General features: G+C 33.0%; 1 protein-coding gene across 2 annotated transcripts in view; it reads left to right on the top strand.

The window, feature by feature from the left end:
• The first annotated feature begins 1723 nt into the window (after positions 1–1723).
• LOC128986755 (serine-rich adhesin for platelets-like) overlaps positions 1724–12672 on the top strand; it is a 68753-nt gene continuing 57804 nt past the window's right edge. For both annotated transcript variants that reach the window (XM_054407270.1, XM_054407269.1), the window contains exons 1-7: positions 1724–1774; positions 2697–2729; positions 6464–6697; positions 7307–7561; positions 8394–8636; positions 9071–9322; positions 10258–10539. In XM_054407270.1, coding sequence (XP_054263245.1) covers positions 1727–1774; positions 2697–2729; positions 6464–6697; positions 7307–7561; positions 8394–8636; positions 9071–9322; positions 10258–10539 — 1347 coding nt within the window. In that variant the 5' untranslated portion in view covers positions 1724–1726. The remainder of the gene's footprint in view (positions 1775–2696; positions 2730–6463; positions 6698–7306; positions 7562–8393; positions 8637–9070; positions 9323–10257; positions 10540–12672) is intronic.

Below are 12672 nucleotides of genomic sequence, written 5' to 3' on the forward strand. Positions count from 1 at the left end.
ATATGATTCCTAGCAGTTTAGCATTTGATACTTCAGATACAAGATTTGTCTGTGAAAAAATAATTGAAATTAAACGTTGTTAAAACAAATAATAAATATAAATATTTGCATACCAAACAAAGGTACCGAGTATTAAACATTTCCATGAAACAGTAGCTTTTGCACAAAGGATTAAGTTCTAGACAAACTCATGAAGAACTGCAGACAGACAATGATTGATAGTCTTTTCTGACCTCGCCAGGGTTAACACTCTTTTTATCTCAAAATATTTCATATATTTTCTAGTTTTCAAGCAACATATTCAAAGTACAATAAAAAAAAACCACTAGTGAATATGAAACCGATGATTTTCAGTTAATTTCTTTATTATTACTGTTAAAATAAGGTGAATTAGAGTATTTGTTATTAATTGTTTCTTATTTTGAAGCTGAATACTTGTGTAATAGTAAATAAATGGAGAACGAGTAGTTAAATTGGCATCAATAATATGAAATAACGATAGTTTAGTTTGTAATGAATTTAAGACTGTATGTTTTATAGATGATTCTTTTCTGGAAGCTCAAAAAATACGTCAAATAACACTTGTAATAATATATTTACACCTATACTATTTACTCACAAGGAGCTAAATACATATAAAATAGGTAAAAAATTGGAGTGTCCATCGAAATTGATCAGCACTTAGCATCTTGTACATGTATTAAGCGTCTTGTGAGTAAATAGTATGAGTGTAAAATATATTTATTAAACGTGTTATTTTACGTATTTTTGTGCTTTCGGGTAATTTAACAACACGTACGATGCTGATAAGGAAGTTATTTAGATTATTTTCTGATTTATACTGATTAAACAATGTGTTCAACCTTATAAGGATTTTTAAACATCTTTTATTTATTTTGTGTTATTTTATCAGTGACGTTTTATTCTGTTTCGATAACAGTCTTCTCATTTAATTGGCAAAACATTCTAGCCACTCAGGGCCAAGAAAGGAAATCTGAAGAATGCTTGGTATTCCATTGAAGATATTTAATTACAGCCAAAGAGGCTGCAATAGATAAAAGTCCTCGGAATGGATAAAGTAGTTTTCTGAGGTCTGAAATTTATTTCATACTTACTGAACGATACATGAAGAACATAAAAACAATAGAATAGCTGAGTTTATTTAGAATTTTTTTTCTTAACAAATCATTTCATATAACCTTCCATGAAAATATGAATTTGAAAACTCATTTGGCAATATTAAAAATTTGTGCATACCTACAAAAGGAAGACCTTATGTGAGATAAGAGTAGATTTGTTGGATCGGTACATGGATTGCCTAATCATTAAAAATAGCAGAAGAACATTATGAAATTAGACTAAATAAGTTTTTTTCTCCATAATATTTTCTTACAAAAATGTTTTCAAGAATTTTCCACGCAAATTTTATACAAAATATTTTGTGGCACGAAATGTTCGCATGCCTACGTAAAAAAAACTGTCTTCGACCTTAACCTAGAAATTTATTTACGTAATTAAACATTTCCCGAAACATCTCGAACCATAACCTAGCAAATATTTACCCGCCAAAACAAACGCGCAAATGTAGTTCTGAGATCTGTTGTCTAATTAGTTTTGATTCACGTCAACGACAACTGTTGAGACGGCTGTGAATTAAGCCTATTGTTATCGAGCTAGTATATAAATCTCATCAGGGCGTCTTCAAACTAGGATACCTCCTCTAGCGATGACAGCGACGCGCTGGATATGTGCGCTTTTAACGCTACTCGCGTTGGTAAGTAAAATTAATTTAAATAAATATAAGAGGTTGTGGTATCGACAAAGTAGACTAATGGTCCTAGTGTATCAGCTTGGTCACTTGCAATTATTGAATCATCTCTAATTTGTTACGTAACAAATACTTTGATTTTCTATAGTTTGCTATTCTGACACTGATGTGATTTTTTAAAACTAGATTTCCTCACTAGCTATCCAAAAATCATCGTCAATACCTACATTCCACAGAGCTTCTAGAAAATACCGTACTCTAGTTTGAATAAAGTTTTAAACATACACTGGGAAAAAAATTACTCATTGACAATACATATTATTTATATATCCAAACTAAAATATAATTGATAGCATTCATGTACAGTTATAGGACGGATTAATAGAAATATACTAAACCTTAATATTGCAGTCAGTGAGGACCATATATTATTTTCAATGTGATTATATTTTTAAACGATTTTTTTACTTTAGCCGGTTTTGTGTAGTGTGAACAGTAGAGAATAACATTTTGACTGGAAAAAGTGACTTGTATCGAAAATAAAACCATTAATCTAAATGGTTTAGTTGACTTCACGGGTTAGTGTGGTTTGGTTTTAAATCAGTGTTTGATGTTGGATATTTTATCAAATTGTTTTCTATACCGTTTATTTTACACACATATGACATTGCAACTAGAATGCAAATAATTTTTTAAAATTAACGAAACGGGTTTTAGTAAGCAAATAATTTTAAAACCACTTAGCTACAGTGTTCAATGGGTGAAAAGGTGAATTTTCACCCATCAAAATCAAAATTGTACGAAACAATAGATTTAGACAAACCCCTATTTAAGTGAATAATTTTACATTATCGTGACCCTGTAAGATTGATAGCTATTATCTTTAGCATTATTTTAGGTAAGAAATAAATAAATAATATTTTTTCAGGTTTATCACCCAACGCAAGGTCACCATCCTTTGGTAAGTACCATTTTGATTTTAAATAAAAGCATGTTTACAAATTCATTATTTCAAAGTAGGCTCTGTTGTATAATCACCAGCATTATATATAAACTGAGTATATAACATTTTGGTTGCACTCTCAAGAAGGTAAGTGAAAGCTACACAATTAAGACCCCCGCCCCAGCAAACCTGCAGATTAAGCGATTTTTTTTTCTTTAAATTATGGAATATAATAAGATTGTTGAGAACTTTTTCCATCATTAAACTTTACTCCTTCAGCATCCATTTTGGACAACTTAATTTGACTATCTAATCAAAATTTAAAGACAAAAAAGATTTAATCAAAGTCAAAATCTTACTGAATTATTGTTTCTAAAATAATATTTAACTTACAATTAATTTAATTTTATATAAAAGGAAGTATTTTTTTCAGTTTGCATGAGTCCCCACCGCTGAAATATTTTTTAACCTAGTATTAGTCATTTAATGTCCCACTAAACATTGTATTTCCCAAACATCTGGGCATCATCATTTTTAAGATTAGAATAATTATAACAATAGCATAAACAGAGGTTCTTTTAAAGACAGATTTCTAAAAATCTATTCATACATACAAATTTGAAATAATAGTCTTTTAGCTTCTAGGGACATCCGCTACTTCCCTATAGGGAAATTCGCTAAAAATAATTTTCAATATATTTACTTACAAAAAAGAGTTAGAATTAATATTACACTTTAAGTTTGATATATTATAAAATAAAAATTTTCGTTATGACGCATTATGCTGCAGTAAAAACAGACGTATTTTAAACACACGTTGAGGGTCTAAAGTAGCAACGGCTTTCAACCATTGGAAGTTTAAAATCCTTTTTAGTCCATTGGGAGTAAAAGTAAGCTGTATACTCAATTTTAAACTTCGATTATAATCAAACGATGTATCAATTAATTTAATTGATTGTTGTTATTGTCAATGGTTTAACACATTGGTGGTATACTGTCCACTTTCACAATCGTAATAGACGAAATTATGAATTACTTACGAAACAGCTGCCTATTTGCATTAGCAATATTGAAAACAAATGGAATTTGTTTTTGGTGGTTAAGTTATAATTGAGACCGATTTTTTTATAGTGATATAAAAGAAAATAGTTGAGTAAAACAATGATCTCTAATACAGTAGAGATACAACGCGTTGATGCGAAAAGTTTCAATCAACTTGTTAAAGCTTCCTGGAAGTAAATCCAATATTCTTTTTAATTTTGCCAGCGAGGGTTTTATTGAAAATCGTTTTACAGTGTTATAAACCAGGGAAAGTTAAGCCAACTGTTATTGTACTTATAGTAACAGCTTCCAGTTTTATTAAATTTGAAAGTTCACAGAACAAAGGTGATCGAGTTTCTCTTTTCAAAGGTGAATTTTTCATTGGTCTTTGTTTAAATATTTGTTCTAATTATCAAAGGATTTCATTTCGAATCTTTTTCCTAATTAATCCAGGAATTTGTGAAACTCGTATTTCTAACTAAAAGATATCTTGTTTGATTTATTTTTAAAATATGAACGTTCGGTATGAACTTAAAAATACTGATGCTTACTTGAGCACACTTAATTTTAAATGCATTAAAACAGTAGGATTCAATTTAGTGATTAATGCTCAATCAAGGAAATTGGTAACCATTTGATCCTATTCATATGTTAGTTGTAATTAAAAAAAGGAAAATTCATTTATAAACAAAAGTATAGTACGTCCTAGAATGTAAGTCAAGTCCGACCTAAATAAATTCCTAGTTAGAGTATAAATTACTTAAGACGGTTCTTTAAACAAAAAAAAGTTTAGGATAAATCAGAACTCGATCCTTAAAACAGGAAATATAAATTAGTAATAGTTATTCATTAACTGCAAGTGTTGACAATATTTAGTAAAATAACGTCACCATTACTTTCAAACCAAATGATAACCGTTGCATTAATATGAGAGCTTAAAGACAATATGGAAAGATGTTAGGTGACAGAAAAAAAAAAAATTAAGTGATAGGTCTTCTTTTAAAAGGGGGGTTCCAGTTAATTATTTAGTTTAATTCATTTCTAAAGGGTTTGATGTTTTGCTAATGTTTATTTCACTCGATATTTGACTTTACGATGACAAAGAATTCATTTTTCAAAACTTGGACCTTTCTTTCAACATGAAATCATAAAGGTCAACTAGAATTATTTATCTTTTTCATAGACTGGGTATTCCTAGAGCTACGTATATTATGTTTTAAAATTTACGTCTAAACACAAAACATTTGAATAAAATAGAAGGAAAGGTAATTGGTAGAGAATTCAAACTAACATTATGACAGGGTAGCTGAAACGTTATGGTAATCACATAATCAGAGTCGGTCGCCAGTTAGACCAGGAAATAGTCAGTAGCTTTGGATGATTTGCATCTCACTCCAGATTCTAATTTTTATAATTTTAAATAGTCCTTACTAGAAGAAGAAAAAACAGCAAATTCGATATATATGCACAGGCTATATTATACTTCGTTTTAAACTAATCCGACACAAAATTATCTACACTAAAATACTGAGAGTGCTCATAAACACGAAGAAACTGTTAGGACACCAACACTCAACCAAAAAGATATTGAATGGAATATATTATTTAAATCAGGCTAATGCTACATATTAAACTGATACACTTATGAAAGTATTATTACAGACACATTGTATTCTTGAGGCAGTTCTGTTAGGTTCGGGAATAATCCGAAGAAGGTTTCTTTTAAGAGGCAATCAATGTTTTCATTGATCACAGGAGCAGTAAGTTAATTTAAGGTTTTTTTATGTTATACTAGCAGAGTACCCGTCCTTCGTACGGGGTTGGAATATAAGTATAAAATGCTTATTGCAGTTATACTCAAGCTTTGCGTTTGTAATAAGGGAGGACACAGTTTGATAAAATTTGCTTTTTTAAATTTACAGTATTCTATAGTATTACACATCTACCATAGCCATAATGTTCTACCACTTCACATAAAAAATAGAGAAAAATAAATTATCAACAATTCGCAAAATATCACAAATTATTCATGAAATGAAAAACATAAACAATTAAACATAACTGTAAACAATCCTACTTTGACAGTTCTCATTGTGAATCAGTTTTTTGTTGCTGCTTAGGTCAAATTAGCTGTTTTCATAAATGCAAAAAAATATAGTGCTGCACCCTGTTGGTAAATCTTATAACTTTTTAATGCTTTTCCATATCATAGAACCAACTCTTTTAGTTGAAACAGCTGACTAAATTCTTTAATTCCCTTTAAATGTGAATACTCATAAGGTTAACATTGGGAATTACAAAGCCACTGGGGCGGAGCCCGAAAGGATTTTTGAGATAAGAATATGCCTATATGTTAATCGGGAATGTAAGGTATCATCATGCCAAATTTCAGCCCAATCCGTCCAGTGGTTTATGCGTGATTGAACTTCAAACAAACAAACAAACAAACACACAAACTTTCACATTTATAATATTAGTAAGATAAGATTATTTGCTAACCCGGTAGTTGACGTACCGGATCCGTGAATGAGGTTGGTATAGAAACGCCAACTGTACAATCAATCGAGCGGGAATGACCCATGAGCTTTCGGAAATGAGCTTTTACCGCTCTAGAGCAGGAATGACTTATTTTGTGTGATGTTCACTTGTGATCATTACCTTGCAGTAGTAGGAAAAAGTCAATTGTTTTATTGGTGTGCCTTATGTTTCAGTGGACCAAGCTGGATTCCGAGAGCACGAGGCAGTACGTGTCTAGGGTGAGGTCCCAGGGTCGACCCTTGGCACCCGACATGCCTCAACTACTCCAGAGGACTGCCGGGGAAGCGGAGGACGAGTATCGGAACAGAATAGATATAGTCAAACATCTCTACCCGTACCTTCCTTGGTACATGACTTACTACAACCCAGTCCAGGGAGTCTACAAGTTCGATCCTTCACCACCAGGGGTATGTAGATAGTAGGCAGGACGAAATAGTCAATAGAATATTTAGAACTGAAATTGATTGGTGATTTTGTGTATGGTTTATTTACGTTAGTTAAAAGTTTAGGTTTATTGGAAACAAACTAAATCAATAATGACGAATATATTTGTATTCATTTTATCATAATATAATAAAATTGTTATCTAGAATCATGCGTCAAATTTTGAGTGGTTACACAATTCGTAACCGAAGCTACGAGTTTTTTTTTTATATAAGTTCACCACACGGGCAAAATTGTCCTTTGTAACCCTCGCTGATATTCTGACCTCGGCATCGCCTCGATAGTAAAACTTCACCTCGGGTCAAAAAGAGTCACTTTAAGCCCTAGTGATATAATATACTTTTTTATAGCTTTCCTACTAATTAAGATCAGCTGTATCATTAGCTATGACAATTTACTAAAAGTCCAATTATCAAGAACAGCTGATCCAGTATCATACCATAAAAAAACTACCAGGTTCTATCCAACAACCTTTTGATAACTAGGCGAAAACTATAACTTCAAGCTACTATTAATATGCATATATTTTAATTTTTCTTATTTTCTTTTAATTTTTATCTTGATGCTTACAGAACACTCCCTTGCACCACAAGTACTACAGAAGGTACCAACACAAACAAGGACAGTCTGAGGCTGACTGGTACACAGCGCTCCTCGAGCAGTACGAGGGGGAAACCACGCGGGACTACGAGTACAGGATACACGTGCTGAAGCAGGTGTTCCCTCAGGCGGATTGGGCTCACGTAGACTACAGTCCGAGTCAGGAACAGTACGCGTGGCGGCACGAGGATGGGGAGGATACGAGTCGTGAGGATGATGAGGAAGAGGTGAGTGGAGCTGACAAATCCTGGTCTTCAGGAGAAGACAGCATTGTTGACCAAGTGAAAATACTGTCAAGTATATTGGCCAGTTCAAAGATGTTAATTTCCGTAGACCAACGGGCAGTCTATTTTGATTTCGTAGCCTACCTTCTAATTTTGGTAAAGGGAGGGTTATCTTCGTACTTAGTCTTTCAAGGGTGGTGTTAGAAAACAGATGATTGGGCTGAAACTGAGTCGTCAGCACAGTCGTCAGTGGTACAATAATATACTTTGTACCACGTTATCCTAGAACAGGAGCCTCTGCTTTGTCGAAGGTCGGTAAGCGAAATTCACAAGCACGTGTTTTCCCTTAAATGACAATTCTCAGTCTGGTCACTGAGTATAACTAACACTTAACGACAGACGTAATTTGTCTAACTATGAAAATAGTTATTTGACAACGTTTTTCTTGAAGGAAAAGATGTTTTTTTTTGTTATATTTCTGGGGTTAGTGTAAACAGTTTTAACTCTAGTATGCAGAAGAAAAGTACTGGGTTTTGTTTCGAGAATGTATTGATGAAATTCCTCCGCATTACAGACTAATCTATCGAAGATTTAGGTAACTTTTATCTCTTAAATGTTTTAAGTGTTGTATACAGCTTTGTTAATAACAATTATACTACAAAACTAGTTAAATGTAACCAAATTATTTAAAGTAATTATAGAAGTAAAAATAAGGTAATCAATAACATGATGCTATGCTTGTGTAAGTATATAAGGCCTGAATCGAAATCTGTTAACATAATTATAGAGTTATATATAATTTCGCATGTACATCTAACACACATTCTCCATCTAGGAACAATGGAGAGTTCGTCGCGGGGAGAGCATTATCGACATGTATGCAAGAGTAATGAAGAAGAAACAAGGAGAGAGTTTTGTAGACTATTTCAACCGTATCCTCTCTAGAGCACCCTTCGACAGCGACTTAACATATCTCGTACGACTCAAGGTACTCAAGAGTCGCCATCCTGAGTACCCCTGGAACTATCTAGAGTACGACGAGGCGAAGAGGCAGTGGGAACTCAAAGTACCTGAACATGTAAGTCAGCATTGAAAATACTTTGTGAGAACACATGCTGTTTATATAGTTTACTGGATGAAAATGTAAGCCTAATACAAAAACGCGTTCTTTTGTAACCATACGTAGGGAAGTAAACAATCTTTTAATCCTTATTTCTTTAGTAGCCGTAACATACTCGATTATCAAACAAATAGTAACCGGTTCGATCCTGAGAAAAGTCAGTAGTTTTTTAATGTTCGAAACTGGACCATTAGATGTTTCTGATCCTAGGTAATAACACAGCTGATCTTAGTCAGTAACAAAGCTACATAGATATTCTCACACCGTTCTACACTCATATTTTGGTTATAATACGCATATAGGCGGCGTTCCTATCTCAATGATTGATTGTAGATGTCTCCAAATGTTAATAAAACAATAAAACTAAATCAGATTTGCTTTTTCTTCCACAGTACATCTACTCTGGTCGACTGGAAGGAGAGGATGAGGATACTTACCTGCTACGAGCCTACCGTAGGATGGAAGGAGAGAGTGAGGAAGCTTACTGGATCAGACTATTGGCTAGGAGAGAACATGAGACTGAAGAAGAGTATCAGAGAAGGATCATGAAGTTGAGGTCTCTGTTCTCACAACTGGACTGGGCTCATGTCATGTGGAGCAACTCCTCCGGAATCATGGTGTACAAGGGCAAGAGTGTCTCTCAGGTAGAATTATTATACAACAAGAAATCAACTCAAACGTAATAATTTATAATTTCATTATGAAAAAAATTCTCCAACACATAGCATTGATAATAAATTAGTCATATGTTAAATTATATAAGTAACAATTTAAAGAAAAAAATATGGGCGAGTCAATGATAATTATTGTGAAAACAAGGAAGTTATGTCTTGGGTTCGCTTCCAGGAGCCGTAGCTTGAAGAGTATTAAAAGTCAAGCATACTGTACCTGCTCACCCCTTACTTTGTTAGGGTACTTTGTATAAATTCCACCACACAGGCAGAAAGCTAATGGATTTCTTTTTTGGGACTTTGTTTCAAAGTCCGTAGCACAGTCAACATGCTTTGGCAGAAGTGGCAGTCACTTATTAACCCCTAATTTATATTGGAGATTTATTTAACACATCGCTTGTCTGTATATTATTCTTTGTTTCTATTCGTGGCTACTTTTCTTTTATCCTAATCGTGATCTCTTCTAGGTGCCCAACATCACTTCTCTTCCCTTATCTTCGAAGTATTTGGACGATCTGGTTATTTTTTACCTGCTTACTGTGTACAAAGCCTCAGACTACACCTGTGGTCTGAAAAATTCTGTATAAGGGTATAAAAGCTATCACAATTGGTTTTATTTTAGTTCTTTTGAAATTTTCGTTTTTAATGTTAGTATTTCCATCAAACCCGATTAAATAAAGAAAAAAACTTATGTTCACAAAAACTGCTCAAACGAATTGATGGGAATGCAGTTATTATAGCCCTTTTAGCTGTAAACATAATGGTGCTACTTCCATTGCTCTAAAAATGAAGGTGCAAAAGTCATTAAAACTTTTTGGAGCTTCCAAATAAAATATCATAGGTACTCCCACCACCAACCCATGATAAGCATGTGTCAGATTGCTGATAACGTTTATTTTGTATTGCAGTGGTGGATAAAGCGAACAGAAGAGAGTTGGGAGGAATACTGGTACAGACTGTACCCTGTTGTGGAAGGGGAGTCTAGCGAGCAATACCTGATCAAGCTGTTGAGAAGATTCGAGGGAGAATCTGATGAATCTTATCTCCAGAGGATCACAATGATAAGGAAAATCTACATTTACGCTCCATGGGACCACATAACTTACGACGAATCGTCCAGTAGTTACACATTTGACCGCAGAGTCACCGTCAGTCGGTGCATCAGAAATATCGTCATCAACAGAAGAGAAGTATGTTTAGATTTATTTCAATTGAGACATTATTATCGTTAAACAGCAGCGAGATAGTATGTTTAATAACAAGAGTAGAAAGTGAGTCATTGCATATTTTAAACCATGTTTGAAGTGCGAGATTTATCAATGACATTAAAATGGTCGGAAACATGTATAGACCCACCTTTCACTCGTGTTTTGAACGTTACTTTTCCCTACACTACAATGACTAAATATTATTACAGTTAGGAACATTACAAAACTCCTAGATTTGTTTATGCCTTCAATTTAAATTTAATATTTAATTTAGCTGTACAGATAGGGTTGTTGTAAATTTAAAAAGTTGACAAAACAATAACAAATCTTTGTTTACATCGGCAAATCCAAAAAATATAGAAAATATTACTTTCACAAGGTAATCATTCTTTTATCGTCGTAAACATTGTAATGGTGGATTTTCGCAAGTTATAAACAAGTTGAAAACAGGTCATTCCTCACTATTGTAGGGAAATAGTATATTTCGTACCTAGGGCCGGAAATGAGGTGTAGCGAAAATGTTTTTTTTTTCGTTGGGACGCTAGAATGTCTCGCTAGACTCCCCTTCCACAACAGGGTACAGTCTGTACCAGTATTCCTCCCAACTCTCTTCTGTTCGCTTTATCCACCACTGCAATACAAAATAAACGTTATCAGCAATCTGACACATTTTTACCTGCAAAGCGGAGCCAGTAATGAGCCGGAGTCGTGGGTGTCAGATGTTTTTTCCTCCTGGTCCATCCGCCGATTTTGTCTATTGCAAAAACACAACATTGAATTGGGTGTTTCGTTGTTCAAGAAGCCTCTAACTTGTAAATATATCCTTATGAATTTGTTTCTTATTGACAATTTTCATACAGAGTTTATTTTATAACTGCGTTGGCAGATTTGAATCATGATTGAAAGAACGTAATCTTTTGTCAATTATGTGACGTATCAAAAAGTGCATGATGGCGTAAAATATAGTTCATCACAAGCATTGTAATCTTGCCTAAATGATTTTAACATACGAGTTTTACGAAAATAGTTTCCCTACGCTGTAGTGATATTATATACTGTACTATTTAATATAAAAACCACGACTAAATCATCCTAATAATTGTCTTTAAAAGTTGCAAACTAAACTTATATTTGATTGAGATATAAATATATTTACATGTCAATCAATAATACAATTTAAAATCCAACCCTAAAGTACGGTTTCATTTTTAATCTGAAATATGTTTGATCAGATTTTATCTGCTTGAAAAGAAACGGGGTTGAAAGTTAATTGAGCCGCATTTATAAAATTGGGTAAACCCCAGAGACGGGACTTTAATCGACGGCTATTTAATTCTTTAACGTTATCGTCGCATCATTATAAAACCAATCTCGGTTATAATTTATGTAAAAAATACCTCTCAAATATGTATTTCCAGTAAGATGATAGTTTCAGTTTTGGCAGTGCTTTCATAATTTTTATTTGAGTTTTGTAATAGATTTTAGTAGTAGATAATTAAATTAAAAATGAACAAGCGACAATAAAGTCTGAAGCTTAATTTCATCAGGATTATAAGTCTGTCATTGTCGCTTGGGACTGAAAATGCAAAGAATCAGCATTACCATAGAATTAATCAAGAGTTGCATTCTTCTTCTTGAATATAAATTTAAAATGTTAGTACATTACGTCCCTCAGACTTTAAAAGTTTATCAGTATAATATGGGGGTTTAAAAATACGTTATGTGATTCTTTTCGTCCTAATGTCCTTCATCTAACCTTTAATAAGTGTAAAAAAGGTTTCTTGAGATGAATGACATCTTTAATACATTTATTAGTAATATTACTTAACTAAATTATTACTTAACTTATACTTTTAAGCTGATCTTAGGGTATGCTGCTAAAATATCTAACGGGATTTTGCGCCAATATTATGAAATTCAAAGAATACTGTTTTATATTTTATGACAACACGTAGTATTTTTCTTTAAAGAAAATATATATTTTAGGAGATTTACTTTTATGGTGAACGTAGACTGTAAAATATTCGTCTTCCAGGATAATTGCATCGCCAAACTTATTATACTAGTCTTTTGGCTGCGTTGCAGAAAACTATATTCAAGGCAAGCTTGTAGCTA

Source organism: Macrosteles quadrilineatus, unplaced genomic scaffold (genome assembly GCF_028750875.1).
Source record: "Macrosteles quadrilineatus isolate MER2022 unplaced genomic scaffold, UCM_ALF_1.0 Scaffold_2__2_contigs__length_208266976, whole genome shotgun sequence".
Taxonomy (NCBI): Eukaryota; Metazoa; Arthropoda; class Insecta; order Hemiptera; family Cicadellidae; genus Macrosteles; species Macrosteles quadrilineatus.